This window comes from Parambassis ranga, chromosome 14 (genome assembly GCF_900634625.1).
Source record: "Parambassis ranga chromosome 14, fParRan2.1, whole genome shotgun sequence".
Lineage (NCBI taxonomy): Eukaryota > Metazoa > Chordata > Actinopteri > Ambassidae > Parambassis > Parambassis ranga.
Genome location: NC_041034.1, coordinates 8987286 through 9009417, shown reverse-complemented (window position 1 = coordinate 9009417; position 22132 = coordinate 8987286). Strand labels below are relative to the sequence as shown.

Here is a 22132-nt window from a genome sequence, read left to right as displayed (position 1 = left end):
TATATTTGTCTATATATATTTTAAAAATCCTCATTGATAGTAGTGACACCTCCACTGCTGTCAGATGGAACTTGTGAGTTCCACATAAAGTACTCAGTTTATTTAAAAAATAGATTGATAGATTGTTAACACAAGAACTTAATGAAAGAAATTTATTTCCTGCAAAGAGAGAAAGCAGGAACAACAGAAAAGCACATCAAGAATTAAGATTGTGTTGAAATCCGTGGTGCTCAGTCTGCACAGCGTGCCCTTTGTATGTTGCTATGTACCTATGCAATTACTGACAGGTAGAACACATGTTAAGGCTCTTAGTCTGGCCCACAGAGCTTAATAACTCAATTAACCCTGGCCATCATTTTGCTAGTCACACCGACTCTGGTATCAGCCACTGCCAGTGACTCCCAACGCAGGCCCACAACCAATTTGTGCCCTCTGCCCTCCAAAGATAAATAAAGGAATGAATCCGTCATCCCTTCGTGATCCGAGTATTGACAGAACAGTGACTGGGTGTGACTGGCTCTGAGCAGCCAGAACGCTTATCGCGTTAGTCTTATGCTCCTCCTGTCTATGTGTGGGGTAAAACAGACAGGGAGGAAGCAAGAAGGGGGAAGAGAATAAATGCAGAGGCAGACAGAGAAAGAGGTGTGGGGGGTGTGGGGGATTGGTGACTTCGGAGAGTAAATGAAGAAGTGTGCCTCGCAGATTGAGTTTAAATTATGCTGTTTTGCTGGCTCGCTCTCAGCTCGCTTCTTATTTTCTGGTGAATTAGAGAAGTGATGGGGCTGAGATGACACCACAGCTTAGTTAGACCTGAAGGTTTATCCATTCTTATTAAAAGGCTGCAGTTGAACAGAGGTTGCATTGTAATGATAATTCCCTTTGCAGGATCAATAAAGTGGTCAGTTATCCTTGCTTCACATTTACAAGAAATTATAGTTAGTGTGATTAGGTCTAATTTTTTTAATGCTGATACACGTTGCTTTCCCATTCTGTGCAGGTGTACTACATCTCCAAGGCAACACTGAAAGTGGCCAACAAACAGTACAGCTCGCTGAAAAACGACTATGAGATGACCCTGCATGCTCATTCATCTATTGTGCCATGTGATGACAGTCAAGACATTCCCACCGTGCACTGTGACTTTGTACCTATTGCTGAACTGGAAAACAAAGACAAAGATTCCATAGTTGGTAAGAGACAGCGTTTTTTTTTTCCCCGGTGAACATCAGGTACAGCCTCTGTGACATAAACAGCTGGGAAAAAGTCAAAGACAGGAGATGTATCGGTAGTTGCTTGGCTTTTTTTAGCTTCACAAACCAGAATCCCATCTGACAAGCTCGTTTTTCACATTTCAGATACATTTATGATGAGCTCATCCTGATATGGATATGTCAAACCAATCATCAGTCTGTGATGAACACTCTGATGATGACATGACTCACAGCCTCTCTAAACTTTGTGAACTACAGCAAGGTGTTAAAGATAGAAAACAAAAGTATGATTCAATGACTGTGTGGTGCTGTCTAAAGCACGGGCTAACAGCAGACAAGCAAGTGGTGCAATTAGATGAAAGAAAGATGCGTGTTGACATCTGTGTGACGCAGAGAACTGTCATTAGAAGAGCCAGTTTTGAAATCCCTCGGGCTGTAAACAAAATTCTGCTGAAGTTAAAGGTTGACTGTGAGTTGAAAAATGATCAGCATGTCTGCAGAGTACCATTCCCCCACATATTCTGTAATCATTCCCACAATAGTTCCTCTCTAAACACTGACATCAGTTTGGACCAGAAGGGGAGGCAGGATCTGTATGCAACATGTATATAGGCAAAACCAGCTCCTACCATTTTTTTAATGATGTTTACCTGTTACCACCATGGCCTTAGGAATGATATTTTCTAGCTGTCTTTATTGCAGGCATCAGTCCCATTCTTGTGGGATAACACTGTATCTCAGGAATCCTATGATGAAATGTTACCAAATATGACCAAAAGGTTCACTTGAGTCTATGATGATGAAGGTCCGCTGTGACGATTGTGCAAAGGTGCTTATATTAAACAAGCACCTTTGTCTGAACAGAAAAAAGTATAAAATGCAACATGACTGGTTATCTGGTAATTCTAATTTTCAGAATGAAGGCTGTAGAAATGCACTAGGCCTCATGCTGACACATGTGTCTGTTGGAAAGTAGTTGTAGTCCTGAATTGCTCAAATATTCAGGACAAACATATTTTTACAACTAGTTCTTGAGTGAGGTCTATTCACTAATGTTTCATGCAAGAATATGCTGCCAGTATTTAACCTCGTGAGTCATCTGCCTCATCCAGAAAAGTAAATAACATACTCAGCAGGTTTGCATTCATAGCATGAATGGAGACTACAGTTTACACAACATCTGGTGGTACAGCACACCACGCCGTACAGTTTGTGTTTGTGTTGGTCACGGAGGAGCAGTGTTATATGTCCTGTGTGTCATCTGTTGACTCTCCATTCTCTCCTCCCTTTCCCTCTCACTCCACTCCTTTGTTAAATAGGGGATTATAACATGGTAATGAGAACTGTCAGCCTGTTCCTGTGGTGATAATGGAGTTCAGAGGTGGATGACATCGTCTCAATCATAATGGAATTAAGGAGGGCTGAGAGAGTGCTGACAGAGAGTAAGGGAGGACTGGGTGAGGAAGGGGAAAGTTTAGAAAAAGGTTAGAGGAAGCAGACGGCAGAATGAAGTTTAGAAAATGGTTGATTTACAAAATCAGTATTCTAATTCTGTCCTGTGGTTTTGTTTAATGCATGGGCACTTTTAGATGACTGACAGAACAGTTCGCCTTTCCCCCAGGTGTTTTGTTTGTATCTTACACAAAAAGACAGACAATGCAAAACTCATATTTGTCTTCTGATTTATACACTTCCACTGATTGACAAATGGCAGCAATAACGTGCAATAAGAGGCTTAATACCCTGCCAATGCACAATGCACAATTTCAAACAGTCAGCTTTGCAAATGTTTTCTGACAAGCAAGGCACATATCTCAGATCACAGATACACACAATCTTGGTGAGTAACACTGAATGTAAATTTAAGTTTGTTGACAGGAATTCCACAGGGCAGAAAAACAAACATCTGCTGCTTACAGCTATTTAAATTTGGCTGCTTTCTTCTTGCCTTTGCATTGGTCACTTTTATTATGCCTTTGTGCTTATGCCAGCCTTTAATAGATTATGACCATAGACAGATTAGGTCCATTATGTTCTGTTGGGTTCTTTATCTCTCCCCACATGACATCTTAAGAGTGCCTTGATGGAGTTTGTCCTTAAGTTTGGATAATCCTTTACTGGACTCACACATTTGGCTATAATACAAGAGTAACTACTCTAAGATGCTACTTAACACCAACATTTAATAGGGAAAAAAGATCTATGATGGTGTTTTAAATCCTAAAAGTCATTAGCATTATAATATTCCTCAGAAATGTTATAAACACATTACATTTTAGTTTTTTTTCTTTATTATTTCAACTGTTCAGTACATATGTGTATGAGCCTGAACCAACACAAATTTAAGCTCCAACAACAACATGGTAATTCTAGTTTTATTTGCACCATGTCATTGCATTAATGCATTGATTTGTATTGTTTCCTTTGTCCTGTTACCTTGTGACATACTTTTGTTTTGTAAAATAAGCTCTTTAAAAATTAATTTGACTTTTAATATTAGTCATGGTGGGCCAGGCGCTCCACCTTCTTAGAGCTCAGCAGTCACTGCTCTTCAGTGAGATAATCCTGAATGAAGTCTTTAGCCTTGAACATGACAGGAAACATGAATGAGGAATGAGTGTGTTTGTTGTGATTTGGAAAGTGGGCCTGGGTGTTAGCCAGCCTGTTATGACATTTATGTCAGTCTGCTGTGACTTGGCAATATCAGAGGGGTGTCAGCGCTTTGCCGCGTTAGATCTTTACAGCTTCGGATGTGGTAACACTTCACATTATGTAGAGGATATCTATGGGGGCATTTTTACACTTTATACCATGCAGAGGCATTTCAAACACTCTCCTCTGTAATGTTATTTTTTTTCTTAAGCGCATTATTTATCTACCTGTACTCACGAAATATGTATGGATAACAACGTGATATGATTTCTTTCTGCCTACAGATGTGATTGGAGTGTGTTTGAGTGCAGAGGATGTGTCCCGCATCACCACAAAGACCAGCAGGGAAGTCTCTAAGAGGGCCCTCAACCTAATGGACACAACCAGCAAAATGGTGACGGTCACACTGTGGGGAGAGGAGGTAATAACTGTAATCTTTGTCTTTCACTCTCCCTCCTGTGGCCATGATTTGCAGTTTAACATAAAAATATGTTGAGCAGACTGTAATTAATCCTGTGTTTATGAAGGTGCCTGTGTGCGTATGCATCTGTGTCATTGCTCATGTGCATGCACAAATAACTTATCTCTGTGGGTGCTCTTGCGTACAGAGCATTTTGATTAGGTTTTCTGGGCTGTAAAAAATTTGGTCGGTCAAATGATTCCTGTGACCTTCATCAATATTTTGGGCCAGAGTCTCTGATTTGAGACAGAAGGCTAAATAACTCTCGAATGTGCATGACATGGCACCATTCTTCTCTAAGCTCATTCAATCTGCAAGAGCTAATCCCTCCTCTATGCCAAAATCCAAAAATGACTTTCAAATTAACTTGTAGGTTGTCTAGTTATAAAGACAAACTAAACCACAGATTCTGGTGTCTCCAAGCTGCACACACAATCTCAGTATATAAGAGACAAACACACAGCTGCCTTTTGCTGCCTGATATTCTCTCTCTTCAATTACTATCTTTGACGCCGTGTTTTCCTTTCTTGCTTTTTTTTTGTTCCTCCAGGCGGAAAAGTTTGACGGCTCTGGGCAGCCGGTGGTTGCCATCAAAGGAGCTCGCTTGTCTGATTTTGGAGGCATATCTCTCTCTGCTTTGTTTAGCTCAACAGTCATGGTCAACCCAGACATACCGGCGGCCTTTTCACTGAGGGCCTGGTGAGTCACTCGCTGTGCAACCATACACCAATAATCACATGCACAACCATCTAACATATTAACAGACCAACAAATGACTCCACTACAAGAGAAATCGCTGAATGGCCAGTTTGTTAAAAGAAGCCTGGTCTCAGGAGCCTTCTGCAAAGCAATCCACAGCCACTTAGCTTATGTAGAAGATCCCTATATAGATTGGTTGTTGGAGGATATCTATACTAAATACAGACACATTTTGTCCATTACTACCTCTTCTCTTGTAGTATAGCATGCTAACTTCAGCAGATATTGCTGCACCATGGATGTCATAGCTGTTATTTGTTCACAGTCTGTTGATAACAACAATCTTTGCAATTGCTGCTTGAAATAGCAGAAACAACAGTCTAAGCAAGACATGGTACACACACCAACACACACATATACACACACAGAGACAATATTTAGTGTGAAAACCTGGTGATCACATGTCAGGAGACTGCTGGTATGTGTCCCTTCATTCTCAGCGGGATTCCAGACAGGATGTTGACAGGAGGGAATAACAGAAAAGCAGAGTGGAGATATTTCTGGAATTCAGCTCTGAACTGCTACTGTACGTTCTCAGACAGATGGGGACACAGAGAGCCGCATCAAACTGGATTCCTACTAGCAGGGATTTTGAATTATGACTCATCCACTCATTAAGGCTGTTCCTAAGTCTGGCCACCTCTGAAATATAAATGCATTTGTGTGTGTGTGTGCGTGTACACAACAGTGCTTCAGCATGCATATGATTGCCTGTGTGTTACACTTGAAAGCTATTCTTAGGTAAGAATGTGCGTCAAATAACACTTTCACAGCTTCAAAGTGTGAATACAGTAAATAAAAGGGTGTGTGTGTGTGTGTTGTTACCTGTGGGCATCGTACTGTTAAGAATTTCACTTGTGTTACTAATTGTCCCCCACCGAAGCTGTAGCCATTTTTGTGGTTGCATTATATGAGGTATAGCAGTTAGTTGTGTGTGCTGGGTAAAGAGGAGGGGCAGGCTCCATTGCTGCAGCTTTAATCTTGGTCTTATTAGTCTCTGGTCAATACACCATCTCATCCTGACATTCAAAGGGCTAAATAACTAAGAAACAGCACCCTCCTTCCTTTCATCACTCCTTCCATTCTTCTCTAATCCCTGGCTTTTCCCCCTGATCTCTGCCGCTGTTTGGTTCTCTCGCCAGTTTATACTCTGACGGCGGTGAACGAATGACAATGAAGTTATTCAAGAAGCAGACAGGAGTGTTCTCCACTTCTTTTAACATTTTAGCCTTGTGCTTTACATAGGTAAAGAGTGTCTGTCTCACTCTAGTTCCTGTGGCGATGTGTTGATTTGTGCATTATTCTGATGAATTTGGATGATGCCTTGATTAGATTGCTCGGCTCTGTTAGAGTACAGACAAGGAGTCGTGCAGATGCACTAAGATTTTAGAGAGACTGTTATAAGGTAGATGTGTTTATAGATGGAGTACATAGTCATTAAGAGAGATTGACACGTTTTGTTTTTCTCTTTGGTTAATGAAGGAGATGTGAATATATGTAGACAGTAATATATGTAAATGTAAAAGGCGGATTGATCTTTTAATGCATGTGTCTGTGATAGACAGCCAGACGTCAGATCAAATATATTTCCAGAGATGGATGTTGTGGCTGTAAATCAGTTTAGGGATAAGGGGAGTAATTCGTGGCATTTACATAATAACTCACGCAATGCAGTGAGTAATTCAGTGCAGTATCTCCTCCACAAGTTTAACACACATTCATACCTGCTTTCACACTTTGTTCTTCACATGTATATACACAACTTCCACCAACATGTATGCATACATTTATATGTACACGTCTTATTGTTTCTACTGCAGGTATGATCAGGGAGGCTATGCTGTCGACAGCCAGTCGCTCACAGAAGTCAGATCATCGGGCAGCGGGATAACGACGAACTGGAAGATGCTGAGCGATGTGAAGAGTGAGCAGCTGGGACACAGTGAGAAGGTGCACACACACACACACACACACACACACAGAGCATTAATCTTCAAAAGAGGTCAGTATAAAATAAGGTTTGGGGTTAGTTCACCCAAATTTCAATAAATATAAATATAGAAACCAAATGAATTCGCCATTTTAATGGATAGGCCTACATGTGCTTGTTTTTTCAGAACCTCTCAGGATATCTAGATCTGTAGTGAATATGATATGTTTATTAGAAGCCACAGGTTTTATTAAAATGTTTTTTGTGTCTGTACCTCGAAAGAATGCTTGCACTGAGTATCTTTGTGTAACTGTGCGTGGGAGATTGTTTGGAATCTTGTATGCAACGAAGAGCTGGATAATTCTACAGCTTCAAATTTATTTTTCTTACCAACACCTTGCTTCGCTTATCATAGATATTCTGAGATTTTCAGAGATTTTCAAAGATATTCAACCAAAGATTTCCACTTATAATGTGTCATATTGTAAGGATTCACTGTTTTATTGGCTTTGGTTGTAGAGTGACCTCTGCAGTAAAGACTGAATGTAAGGCTTATTATATAAATTCAAAGTAACTGATTTTACTTTCAACATGTTTGGGCTAGAAATTGGTTTATTTTCTTGTCACACAGCAGAGTAGATCAGATGGAAGTTAAACCATGAGGTGTGCAATGACAAGAAATAAATCTTGTTATTTGAGTTTGCAGTTGTAGTTGGAGAGACTTCTTGATTGGAAGCACATTGACATGAGTCAGAAAATCCTTCTTTCGCTGGGGCAGCTGGCTGGTGTTTGAAGAGGAATGAAAGAAACCCTGTGCAGATGATGTAACATCAGCATAGCTACAGTACAACAAATCTTTTCAGGCTTGTTAGACGAGCACAGTAAACATTGGCTTTAGGTGCCAGTCCTGGAGAATTAAGGAGTTAAAGCTGGGTTGCAACAAAGTTTAGAGTTAAACTGGGACAATAAATCCATTAAGTTGCTGGACTGTGAAGCCAGCGCATAAATCTTGCATTTACTTTTTCTTTCTTACTACATACAGTGTAAACAACAGCAGAGATTCACTCTCAGCTTTACAGCCATTATTGTCGAAATCCAGAAAACCTAAATAGACCAATCATATGACCTTGAAAACCAGGACAATTTCCTCTAAAATTCATCCTCCAACTATTCTAAAGACTTTTTATAAACATGGATGAACCCTCTGTGATGTTTGGCATCTTGGCAGCACTTGACACCATTAACACCCAGCAAAACCAAAAAAATAGGCAAACAGGTGTAGGCTATGTGCAGTGTAAACTTTAAACCTTAATCTAATTTAGTCAGCTGGGTGAGTAACTTCCCTGTTGGTTTCAGTTTTTTGCTGCTTAAAAAAATCACTTAAAACTGGCTTCATTTTCTGCAAAAACCTTTCATTGACCTGATTTACAGGTCTTGAATATAGTCACGCCAGTAGAGCCGTTTCAATTGAATGTGCTCCAAAACAACCATGTTGCTAAACGCTACAGGGTCATGCTGTGTTTGAAGGCCACCGAGGATAATCACGACAGAAGATTTAATGTAAACAGACATGGGTTTTAGTTTAATTTAAACCGGACTGTTGCTCAGGCTCATTTGAATGTAAGCATTTAGACAAACACAAATCCACAGTCAGTCTTCCATTCAATGCAAACAGCGCAGCTCTTGGCTGTGCCTTGGTATGACTTCATGGATTAGGGTCACGCCTCTCTTCTTTTAGCTGTGGCTGGAAGATAGTGATGCTCACATATATGCTGTTTTGACGGATGCCATTGGAAGAGCATGTAGGAACGCTGAGAACTTGAACTGTGTACTATTTTAAATACTGCTGTTGCACAGAGTTATCCTGCTTCCTGCAAAATAAAGTGCATGTAAGTGGTATGTGCTACTCCTAAACTTTCTATCTAATTAATTAGTTTTATCTCAGATTAGACTCCCTTACTGCTCGCTTGTAATTGGAAGCCACTTACTGGGTAGCTTGAAGATCAATGTTGTTACTAATAAAAATTTCTAATTATGTGTTGGAGGTGGAGGAAGCCTATAGGGTATAACATTATCAGAAGGGAAGCAGCATGGACGGGAAATTGTGGCAAGAGTGACAGATGAGTAGAAAAGGCAGGCACAGCCACTTAAACTTCATGTCACTTACAAACCTACGTTTGAAGGATGGGAAGCTGCAAGGCCAAAGGGAGAAAAAAAAGATGAAGAGTGTGGTGACTAAAAGAGAGAGGTGATGAAGGGGAGGAAGGGGACATACAGATAGAAAAAGTTAACTGGCAGATCTGAAGGCTGAAAGAGTTGAAGGGTGAGAAATCATCCTCTTTTTTCCCTTATTGTCGTTGTCCTCATTTCTCTCTTTTTTGTCTGTCTCCCCCCGACTGTTTGTGTAATTGAACAGCTTTAAGAAGGTTGTCTATCACACACTCTGAGGCAGCAGCTTTGGTTATAATAATGGAACCCAAATCATTAGTTTATAGTTTGAAGGAATCTAATTTGACATTCTACCTATGTATGTGTGCCTGTATCTGTGTGTGTGTCTGTGTGCGTGTGTGGATATAAGTGTACAAGCCATTTCTAATTAATGTAGCAATGTGTGTGTTGGGGTTTTGGGACAAGCATTAAAGTTGGCATGTGCAGCCACGTCAATTATGTGAAGTAGATTTTCACTTGGTTGCCCTTCCACATACAAATTTTAATTGCATTTAGGTGCCAGAAGGTGACACAGGGATTTGGTGTGATAAGAATGAAAACTATTTTCAGAACTGTGTGTGTGTGTGTGTGTGTGTGTTTATGAATCTTTAAGCACAGATTTTTGTTTTTGTGTGTAGTGTTAGTTATGCTGCTTTTCTAGGTTCTCCTCAGCGTGCTTAAGGTTGAGACTTTGCCTCGAGGCCTCTGTGTACAACAGAGGGAAAGAAAACACACAGGAAGCGAAGTGGAGGGATGATGACAAATGCAGTGGGATTTATTTGGAGTGGTTTAGTTTTGATGGAATCACTGTGGTCCAGATCCTACTGACCTCTGTCCCTGCATTGTTTGTAGCATGTGCCAACACCAGGAGTCCTCAATGAGCCTTCCCAAATAAAAGCAGACTGTTCTTTTCTTTGTGCTACGGCCACCCTTCTACCACCGTCTCTACCCATCGCCTTCCCACCTCTTCAGGCTTCCAGCACTCCAGTCTGCCCAACTCTGCGAAATGTGATGAGGCAGGCACGCGGCCGGAAACATGGTAGCGAAGTGTTGAGGGGGAGAGGGCTGTTGCTAACGGGAGAAAGTATCCTAATTAAAAAAACCTTCTTACTAAGTGTTTCGGAAGGATTCTTGCTGCGTGGCATGGGTACTGTGTAGATGGATGGGTGGACAGATTATGAGGCTGTGAGTCAGTGTTGGCTAGCGGGGGAAAAGTGTCAGAGAGCTCTAAGTCTGACTGACAGTATCTGTAGAGGTCACAGGGACACAGGACAGCACCAGCCCTCGCACAAGGGATGCAGAACACAATGGCCTTTTCACATTCAGTGCTCTTATTAAACATTTTGCAGAAAGTGTGGGTTGTATAACGGAGGAACAGCGTATCTCAGTCAGTGTGTGTGTGTGTGTGTGTGTGTGTGTGTGAATTTGGCCGGCATCCTAGAAAAGGAGTCTTTGATAGACTCATTTAGGCCAACATTAGTAATGAGTCTGGCCCTGCTAGAGCTTGTAGTCGTTGTTTAGAATGCATTTTAAAGCATTTCATTTGAAATTCTGGCTGCAATTCCAACATCTTGTTTAAGACCTGTTCTCCTGGTGTAAAGAGAAATACCCTGTGGCGAATGTGGTGGGGAAAAAAAAGGATTCTTCTGCGGCTCCTCACATATATCACATTGTGCTGTGTATGCTTGTGTACACGTGTGTGCTTCTTCTTTCCAATGAGACGCAGTTCATCTGCCGTGTGCATTCTGTATGTATTTATATTTATGGAAATCAAATGCCTCACTTCTCCACCGGATGAGAGAATACCCTTTTCCCCCCCTGAATTAGCATTTCTTTCCTTTTTAGCTGTTGATTTTACCAGTGTGAGTTCTGCCGCCTAAGGTGCTAATATCTGTTTAAATTACAGCAACATCGCTGCATTTTAATTTGATTCTGTTTGACTGTGTACACTTCAATTTAAATTCATAACCGAAAGAAGTTTAACCCATTGTATCTGTATTGCAAACGTTCAAGTCGGCTCTTTGCATATAACCTTGCATTATAGTCATGTGTATATATCAGCATGCACGTGTGTGTGCGCGTGTGCTTGCACATTAGCACTGTTTCTGTATTAGAGAGCGAGATGGAGCTGGAGACTCTTCTCATCTTGCATCTATTATGCAAAGAATACTCAAACTCCCTCTGCTCTCTTTTTAAACTGTTCCAAGATTGTTTGGAAGTCAAATAGAGATGTGTAAACAGCATGCATCGACCAGCTGGACTGACTTGTTGGCAGCAGTTTTACAGATGACGCCAAGTTTGATCTGAGTTTATTTTTATTTTTATTTTTTCAAATTTTTCGTCTCTTTTCCCCCTTAGCTGCTTTTTCCTCAAAATAGCTGCCTGCACCAGAAGCGGGACCTCTTCATCTCACTTTTTTTCTCACTTTGGTTGCATGACATTTTAAGTTGTGAATTGTGATAATAAAAGAAAATGCTCAAAGAGAACTTGTACATTTAGAGGAGAACAAAACATCATCACAAGATTGCTGATGACTGTTTCTTTTAATGTCAAATGTTTCTCTAAGCTACATCTCTGAAACAGCTCTTCTTAAGGTCTTAAATGATGTTTTAATGGCTGCAAATAACAGGTGTAATGGTACCCAATCCAGTCTATTATTGGTTTACTGCCCATCTCACAGTCAAACGCTGCCTCTTCGCCACGTGGAGTCCCTCAGGGATCAGATCTGGGTCTCTATAGACATGTCAATGAAGATTCTCAGTCATCCAGGTCATTTTCAGTCAAAACGTTGAAGCGAGGCATCTGGACTTGTAGAATTTTCTTGAAGATATTTTGCAGCTCCTCCAAGCAGCTTCATCAGTTCATCACGTCCAGCTGCCTCTCTTCAACCTTTTGAAGGTCTCCATATACAGTACATGCTCCCACAAGAACCGAATGTATCAAGATCTCCTCTCATTTGTCATGTGTCCACTCTGCACTCGTTTCCTGTTAATTCCCTGTCTTAATTAACACCTACAGGTACCTACGTGTCTCTACGTGAGCGTGACACCTGAACTAAGCTCTTAGATGTTACATGCCCCCACCAACCAACCAACCCTGCTGCAGAGCTGGAGACATTTAAAGCAATTAACAACAGTTTGTTGTTTATTTATTGTAACCAGTGTCTCCCTTTTGTTCAGTCATCCAGCGCAAAAGAAAAGGCCAGCCTCCACAGTCATCTTCTGTTTTCTCCGACAGGCAATAGTTTGAAGCCTTGACTGCTCTGGAATTGTTCATTGAACCCCACCAGTCTTTTCTGATTTTTTTTAACTGCTGTACTGTGGACTAGTGGTGATGAGTCACTGTGTGCTTACAGCCTGTGCCACCTGGCATCTTTTTCATCAACCAACATGTTGCCTCCTACATAACAAACGCTTTGATGAGATGTCATGTCCCGGTCCATTCACTGGACCTTAAAGATTGGCTTCCTTTGAAAAGTTCACCAGAGTCTTTGTAAAGCTCAGGCTGTTTCTCCTAGAGCACACACAAAAACATGCCTGTAAAGAAAACGCCCCACTCAAGTTTTGTTCATGTAACAAAGTGTACAGATGGAAGGTGTTGATCCAGTCTAATCTAATAATCTTTATTTATTGACCACAAGAAGCAATCTTTCTTCTTATTATTGGTAGCTGTCAGCCTCAGGCTCAGATCCATCAGTGGGTTTTATAGAGTGTAACCACAACATTTGAAGGGTGAGAAAATTTACAGTTTATATAATCAAAACTGACAGGAAATGATTACTATAGGGACTTGAAGTATTTTCAGGTTAAAAAAAAGTTAACATATAATAACAGTATACACACACTGCCCGGAACAATACACTGCTATAATTCTACATATCTTTTTATCTCTCAGCAATACCTCATTCAGATGAGAGAGGCGCTGATTATTCGTTAACACTGGTTCTCTGATTCTTCTACCTCCCTCCTGCAGCATTGTTTCTGTGTTCTGTCACTTAACACTGACTTGAACTATACTGCTGTGAGTCTGTGTTAATTATCTGTGGAATCAAAGTGCTACATTGTCTTCAGCTCCAGTGGGGGTAGTTTCACTGCTGCTTTTACATGTGACAGTTAATCTGATGGTATTTGAAACATGTCTGCTTGTGATTTGCTTAAGGTGGCACTCACGTAACTTCATTTGCTGGTTAGACTCCTCCTCAGTACACAATATTGTGTGAGAGTCTAGCACCTGCAAATAAACTGCAGTCTCTGATACATTCACATTGCAGCAGTTTGATGTGATTTGGTAAATTCATTGATCCGTCTCTGTCCCTGTAATGAGGGCCCGAGCACTGAGCGGGGTGCAGAGGCCCTGTTGCAATAAAAGGACTTCTTATTATTCTTCACTATTTTTCTTAGATCAAACGAATTGTTAATTTGAAGGCCTTGCATTATTCAAAAACTCAACCAAAAACTTGCCATAAATTTAGTAGCTTCAGCAGCACCACCTAGTCCCAGTTCCAGGTTTGACCTACCTGCACAAAAATCCAATAACTTGAGGGGAAAATGCAGTCATGGGTATCTCCTAAAACCAACAGGATTTGTTTCATTATTTTCCATTTCATCTGCCCAAATGACTCTTGAATTGCCTTACAAGAGACAATTAGGTCACACTTCTCGTGTTTGAGAGCTTCTTTGATTTTGTATTAACATTTTTATAGAAAAGATTTCATTAATTTTCATTGTAAGAAATCTACATGTTGTGTTACTGGTTCACTCAAAAATAAAAACATATTGATGGATGAACCACTCCAGGCCCAATTAGTACTGTTCACTGCATCTTTAATTAGATTGATTCCTCCTTAGTATTTGCTGTCTTCTTTCAGGCGGACTACTTCTGCTGTGTGGCGACAGTGCTTTACACTCGTAAGGAGAATTGTCTGTACCAGGGCTGTCCATCTGCCGACTGCAAAAAGAAGGTCATAGACCAGCACAACGGACTGTACCGCTGTGAAAAGTGTAACCGAGAGTTCCCCAACTTCAAATACAGGCTGTTACTCTCTGTAAGTGCATACAGAGCACATCATTAACGCCTGTCACATATGCAGTGCTGACACATACACACATAAATAACCATCAACTTCTTCTGTGTGACTCTCAGGCCAACTTAGGAGACTTCGGGGATAACCAGTGGGTGACATGCTTCCAGGAGACAGCTGAGGTCCTGTTAGGTCACAGTGCAGAAACGCTGGGACAGCTCAGAGACACAGTGAGACACACACACACACACAGATAAACCACCACGCACAGCTTTCTTAAAAGTAGTGTGTTTACATCTGACATGAAAATTGCCTTTACTATTTTGCCAGGAGCTCTAACTGTAACAGACTACTTCCTGTAAACTGCTTGCCCCTGCCTTTGTGTTCACCTTTTGTGTCTATGTGTTTGTTCCAAAGGATGAAGCTGCATTTGATCAAGTCTTCCAGAAAGCCAACTTCACAACCCACATCTTTCATAACAGAGTCAAGCTGGAGACATATAATGTAAGTAGCAATGAATTGGAGCACAATAGAGTTTGTTATAATGCACTGCAATTTAGATTCCCAGGAATAAAAAGAGCAGAATATAACGACACAATGGTGGCACATCATTGTCCTGCAAGTGTTTTGTCAGTGATCTTGCAAAGAATATTCTGCCTTGATTAGCTCATGCATGTCTGCCACAGACAGCTGTGTTATCACTGTTTGGAACAAATACACCAGCCGGCATTTTATTTCTCCCACACACCAATAATGGGTCTGGAAAAAATGAGCTTTCAAAAATAACCAGCTTGCAAACAAGTAGCTCTGTTATAAAAACAGTAAATGGTCTTATTTAAGGTCAATTTCATGCTCAAAAAAAAATAAATAAAAAAGAAAAGAAAGAAAAGCAGTACATAGATCTGAGCGTCTAGGACATTTCTTTGTTGATAGTGAACAAGTTTCAATTACGAAAATGTCACCATAACATGTAACAATAGTATGTGTCAATCACACACAGGCCTGTGTTTTTCTTAGTACACCCTTTTAACTGTGTCATGTTAAAGCTTGCGAATACCATAAACTGTATTGAAAGACAGACAAATCCTGTGTGATGTCATCACCATTATATGATGGTTAGTAGTGTAGCTCAGTGTCATAAAGCAGGCTCATAGACTGTTTATAAGTCTGTGACATCATCTGTAGGTTTCTAAAGCTGTTTGACGCCTGTGAGAGGCTCTGACAGTCCACCTAAATACAGGCAAAGAGGTGGAGCACAAAGGCAGGTATACAGGCGCAGAAGCAGGAAGCTTTCTCTGTGCCTGTCAGCTTGTCGTGTGTCTATGCTAAGAAATATGCATCGTAGTATAATTACAATGATCAAGTTCTAAAAACATGAACCCTTGTACAGATATAATGCTGTAAAGTTGCCCATTTTAACATGGAGGGCTATGGGGAGTGTTGTGCTTTTGCAGCCAGCCGTAGAAGCTGTGGGTGAAGTGCAATTTCCAACACTGACTGTAGTAATGATTTTACAGAGAATTGTAAAAAAAATACCATAATAAACTTGCAGTTATTTTGTAGAATCCATCTTTCCCTCTTTAACCTTAACTGACCCTTTAAGGAACAGCACACAAAGCTAATGAAGGTGCACATTAGCTTGTTCATTTCCGATGTCAGCTGCAGGTGACCATATTAACACATTTGTAAATGAAGGCATTAACTGTTTGCTCGATGTTAATGCATGATAAATGGGGTTTGTGTGTTTTAATTAATGAAGTGGATGCCATCCATGAATAAGCCACTCTCAGCCCCTCTTTTCTTCAGAACTGCGGCCCCAGGCATGTAAAGCCACAAAACACGATGCGCAGTATAATCATAACACACTGTCAGTCACACAACATGAATCACAGAATCACTTCAATTAGTATCAGGTCAACAAGGGAGTTGTTATATACTATAGCTAGTGCACTTTGGGTACCAGAAAACAAATACAGCTGTGGATTCATTTCTCTTAATTAGGCACTAATTAGCATTTAGCTATTGTCAGTCTAAGCCTAATTAGCTTAATTATTCAGAGGCTAATTTGCTACTTGGGGCACATACCGAGAGTCAGAGTGGAATGATTGAGATGGAGGACGAGCTTTGTATGGTCTGTGTCCTGACCTCAAGGAATAGTACACAGAGTTCATGAGCCATTCTTCACAGTCTGGAAATGTACAACCTTTTCAGAATACTGCCTTTCAGCCTCTGCACACAAGAATGCACATTTCTCACAGCGGCAGGCTAATTTAATGCACAGTGATGTTTATTGCAGTAAAGAGGAGCCTTTTCATGTGAAGTGGAATGAGCCCGACTGACTGCTTACAGTAAATGTCAGCATACAACTGCTGCAAGCTGCTAAAAAACAACGAAAGAACATAGAACCCATGTTATAGTCATGGGTTGAATTGATTCCTCACACAAAAAAAATCATTTAAGACATTAAGCCAGTAGCATCAAGAATATACATCAGAGGTCACTCAGTCACTCATCTAGTAGCACAGCCACAGTGTGGTTCCTTTCAGACCTTTGTTGTATGTCGCCCCTCTCTCTCTCTCTCTCTCTCTGTCTCTCTCTCTTTCCACTTTCCTGTCATTTACTATAAATACAATAAGCAGAATGCCAGAACAATGTTTTTAAACAAGAAAGAAAAGTAGTACACAATATGATAAATATGATTTAGAGAAAAGTCTGGGTACACATACATTACAAGGTGAGCCAACCAGACCCCAACCCGGCAGTGCTTTCCTCCGTGTAAGTCTGATATTGGCAAAGCACCGCCTTTCATTCAGAGCTGTCACACCCTTCATTATGCACAACTTTCTGCTTTTAAAACTGCTGGTCACTTAGAGAACTGCAGTGTTTGGCACTTCAGCTCTGAACAGTTGCTGCTTGGTGCTGAATTCATTGTGTATAGACATGAACTGTCCAAGGTACAACAATGAAAAATGTGGTGTGGTCATGAGTCACAGTAATTAATGGCTGGGTGTACAGCAGAGAAGATAGATAAATTAATTTAATTAAGTGGTTGGAGCTGTCAGTGCTGTGCTCGTGTAAGTGGGGGCAGCATTTCAGAACAGGTGATGCTGACATTTCTAGACTTTAACAACCACATACAGAAAGAGAAAAACAGCTGTAGGTCTCTGTACTTTGTACCTCGTTCACATTTTTGTATTGCAGAAAGTGGTGAGAATCACTCTAAAGCCAGAACAATCATTTCACAAAGTAGAGTTAAAGTTTACAGAACGTTCAGAAGCACCGAACAGAGTGACTGTGATCCACTTGCTCAGTTCTGCCTCAGCCTCAGACGGAGATCAGACAGCCAGCACAGTGTTTCCACAAAAATAGAACAACTTAATGAAACGCCAGAGCTTAACAAGATTAATGAAGTCACTAAATATGTGCGTCGTCGTTTTTTATAACAGGACAGAAATAATAGCCATGCTTAGATCATACTTTAAAGTTGCTGTTTGAACTTTTCTCACACATAAACTGAAGTTTGTCTTTTTTTATTTTAGGGCAGAGCAGAGATGACAAATCACACAGTTTTGCTCTTAACAAGCAAAATACTCTGAAATCCCAAATGTTTTGTCGTCAGCTATAAATATTAAGCTGCACAGTTTGTTTGAAGTAGTAGTTTTTCCACCTTAATTAGTCTGTTATTTAAGAAGTTTTTCCATTACAAATAAATAATCTGTCTTTTCTGCATCTGATTTTTAACCATTGGATTGATCCAGTAATTAAAAGAGCTGATGTGTAAATGCACCTGCAGGTGTGCGTTGTGTGTGTTTGTGTGCGAGCGCAGTGTGTGTTTGTGTGTCTGTCTGACGTGAATGGATTGATTTTTGTCTCATTGAATGCATTAGTGTCACAGGGGACCTGCTTTTTCCTGCTCTGTGGCAACACACAGGCCATTCAGAGCCAAGTACACACTTAACACAGTCAGTTGACATCATTAATAAACTGCACTCGTAGCAGCCCTCGTTAGCATCACATTCAGGCCTTTGCTCCCTCGGTGTGTGAAAAAGGCATCAGAAAATTGGTCCAACTTTCACAACTCCACTTCTCTGTAGATGACACGTTACTATCCCTCCAAAAAAGCTGTATGAATGTGTTTGTCTTCGCTCAGATTGATACGAGTCATGTAATCTATCACATAAAGGGGCTCTATGGAGGATACATAAGCTGGTCCTAGCTGGATTCTTCCTGTTAATATCACTTCTTTACCACACGTTGTCCTAACCTAGTACTCCGCAAGGCTCCTCGACATTATGTAGTTTATAGCTCAGCATCTCATTAATTTATTTTTAGATTGTGATCAGTGTGTGTGTGTTGACTAGTTTGCATGTGTATAAATAGATGAATTTATTTATTACTTTATGGAAGCACTCCATTTCCCCTTGACATCTGAAACAAGGGTGACTGTCGGGCGGCTGAGTAATTGTTTTCTCCAGATGTGATCAGAATTTTAGTCAACACAGACTAGATTAAGCCCTTTCATTTGCAGAGTATAGCTTGTCATTGGGAAGACATTATTTTTAAATAAGTTGTCAAGTGGAACCTTTGTGTTGACGGCCCCCCGTATTGTTTAATTTGCCTACGGTCAGCTCGATGCAAATTGAAAATACAAATGGAGGCGAGGAATCACATGTGATAACGGATGAGTGTTAAATTGTCAATGCTGGCTGAATTACTAATTGATTGATGAATTTTCTCCACATTAATCCCTTTAATGGCGACTGTGGTTTTAATGAAAATGTGCTACACTCTTTATTATTATTATTATTATTATTATTATTATTATTATTATTTAGTGAGTATGAAGTCAAGTGTACACAGATGGTGCCTGTGGAACCGTGTCACTCAAAGCCTACATAATGTAATTAGTCATTTCTATGTCGCCTTTCATTCTTGAAAGTCCTACATTAATTTGTAATAAAACAACATAGAGTACATATTTTATCACTCTGGTGTTTATCCTGTCCACTGAAGAGAAAAAAACAGAACATCTGGCTTTTATTCACACTATCCATCATTGGCCATGACTTCTATATTCAGGCTATTCACACTCAGTACAGTACAGATCTACATTTGTAAAATCTATGTTTTGCAGAAAAGTGTGCATTGTTGCCAAAATTGGCCTTAATGGTAAACAAAGGGTGCTTTTTTTAGTACATTGATGTCACAACAGGAGGAACACACAATGCTCCATTTTAAATAAAGCATTTGTTCTCTGCTTCAGTCTGAGCTAACAACATGATGGCTCACGACTGCCAACATTACACTGCTCAACAAAATTACTCGGCTCACAGATTTGGCAGCCTTTCTTTTTTGTGGTTTAACTGAAAACCAAAAACAAAACGTGCCTGTTCTGAGGATGTGTCATACTTGGAAAGATTTTAAGACCTCAGAGTCACCAAAGGTTGTGTCAGCTGGCACAGAAGAGCCAATTATAGCAGGGAGGTGGTTGAGAGGTTCATCAGAACCACCTCCAGTTAGAGGACTTTACACAGCTTGTTTAAAGGATGTCAGTCACACAGGTGAATGATACCTCTTCATCACATGTTGCTGCTCTTAACGCTGGATTTTTTTTCCTCCCTTTGCAGGATGAGAGTCGAGTGAAGGTAACCGTCTTAGATGTCCAACCCATCGACCACAGGGATTACAGCAGGAGGCTCCTCAGTAACATCCGCAAAATGGCAAACTGAACTTGGTCCCGGTCACCCACCCTGCTTGGTAATTAAACATGTCTTTGACCGGGTCTGTAAGTTGAGTCTGACTTTTCCGGCTGCAAGATAACAGCATATCTGACTGTGACAGCAGAGGAAGGGTGCAGTGAGTCCTCTGATCTCCTGGCAGCCAAACAAAAGACTGATCTTTTGCTTTCTCACTTCCTTCTCTGGAGACACGGTGGAAGTGACTGTTCACTCTTAATTTAATGGCGTTTTGACTGTTCATTGTTTTAGAGCTGCTTAGGTTTGCATGTCAGTTTTATTTGAGTGAGAGATTTATTGTGTTATATTTTTAAATTGTGATGCATGTTTAAATGTTCTCTTGAGCTTTAGAATAATATGTTTGGTTTGTTTTCTGGGCTTTTACAAATGTTGAAATGTGTATTTAAAAAAAGGATTCGATGGCATCAAGGTGAAAGAAGTGTGTTTGTTTTATTCAGTGATGTCTTAAACTTTCATGAAACTAATAGCTGTGGGCAGTTTGTTTTTTTAATTTTGTTTTTTTTTTAAATATTTATCCAAGGAGGCCACAATAAGAGAAAAAAAAAGCTTGGTATGGTCCCAGCAGGCCAAATACATCAAGTCTGATTTATCAAGAGAATTCTAAAAATTTCTGGTCAGAATTCTCTTGATAAATTAGACTTGATGGGTTTTTTTTATGATCTTCCTCTGTAGAGAGATCATCAGGGGATTGATACAGCTAAGTAAGGAGATAGAGGTGGCAGAGTTTCAAACAGGGGTCTGAGGTCCCCTGATGCAGCGAACTGTTTAGTTTTTGCCCACAGTTTTTTTTTGTTTTTAATCATAGCTGGACATGGCATACAGAACAGACATTAAGGGGTTCAGTAAAGATTCTTAAAGTCTTAACATTAAACACATTTTACAGGGAAAGCCAGTCCCATTATTGCACGACGAGTTCATGAACACACAAAGATGTGGCCAAAAAAATACACACAAGAACTGAAATATGGACGCCATGTCATGTTTTCCTGTTGAGGATGAACCAACACTTCACTGGCATCAAGTTGCGTTCTGTGGTTTTGTGGCAAACGTCTGTACCAACATTTAAACTGCTTTTTATCACTGTACCTCCAGACACGGGAAAACAGGGGCAGAGTCTCACTGCCGTGTCTTTACTAAGGTGCCTCTCAAGGGCATGACACTGATTTATGTTGGCAGCAAGCCGCCTGATCTCTGAGCTCTCTCTCCCTGAGCACCAGCAGTACCAGCCCCTACCTGCCGCACCGTGTGTGCTCGTTTGGGAGATTAAACATGTGCACACTGATCTTTTTATCCCAGTGTCACCTTTCCTTCAACTTATTCCATTATCTTTCTTTTTCTTCATTTCTCCAGCGTGTTCTGAGGTCGTAGTCTCTAATCATCACTTCTGAAAGACAACAAAATCAGACTTAATGCATTAAATGTGTTGGGTCAAACATTTACTAATGCAGAAAGCTTTTCAAAGCCTCCGTTTGAAGTGAATTAAGTGAATGATTAAAGGTTGCTTTTGAATCATGTGTCACTTGATGAACAAATACAAATGTCGCACATAAAACCACTTAATCCGGAGCGACACCGGCTTTTTTCTCCAAAACCTTACCAGGTCAAAAATCAAATCTTTTCTTTTTTTTGGTTTAATTTGCTGGAATAAGTAGGTGCAGTCAGTGTAACCCTCTGTTCTGCTTAGCAAATCTAAAAAGGAGTCCAGGAGATCAAAAAGTCATTTCCAACTTAAAGCCTTGCTGGTGATTGAGACTTAAGATGGCGACACGTCAGTCTGCAGCCTTAGCCAGCCCTGAGGCATTGTGGGGGGAGGACACAGTGAAGCGATTAGGAGAAATTCTTTCTTTTTTTTCTTATATTATTATTATCCTTCGAGGACTTTTATCAGAATGTGACGTGCAAAGCAGTGGTGAAGTGAAATGCTGGTGAGGTTGGCATATCTTCTTTCTGGGAATGTGGGAGCTTCGGCGTGGTGAATATGCAGTTTGTCTCTATCTGCAGAATGTGTGTGAGGCTACAAGGACAGTAAATGGAAATGAGCAGCGGTTATCACAGAGGTCGCAGCCCCGATCACAGTCTATCTGTCCGCAGCCTTATCTAAAAACACACTGTAGTTCAGTCAAGACCTTCTCTCTC

At 40.5% G+C, this 22132-nt stretch overlaps 1 protein-coding gene across 5 annotated transcripts in view; it reads left to right on the top strand.

Annotated features, from left to right (window-relative positions):
* The window catches only part of LOC114446655 (replication protein A 70 kDa DNA-binding subunit-like), a 32362-nt gene extending 11024 nt beyond the window's left edge, over nt 1–21338 (top strand). For 2 of the 5 annotated variants that reach the window (XM_028422341.1, XM_028422342.1), the window contains 8 exons: nt 998–1190; nt 4148–4284; nt 4874–5022; nt 6903–7032; nt 14088–14264; nt 14363–14470; nt 14658–14744; nt 19868–21337. In XM_028422341.1, the coding sequence (XP_028278142.1) occupies nt 998–1190; nt 4148–4284; nt 4874–5022; nt 6903–7032; nt 14088–14264; nt 14363–14470; nt 14658–14744; nt 19868–19969 (1083 nt within the window). In that variant the 3' untranslated portion in view covers nt 19970–21337. Of the gene's footprint in view, nt 1–997; nt 1191–4147; nt 4285–4873; nt 5023–6902; nt 7033–14087; nt 14265–14362; nt 14471–14657; nt 14745–19867 lie in introns of all 5 variants that reach the window. The other 3 variants (XM_028422340.1, XM_028422339.1, XM_028422343.1) reach the window with 2 other exon arrangements.
* Nucleotides 21339–22132: the final 794 nt, after the last annotated feature.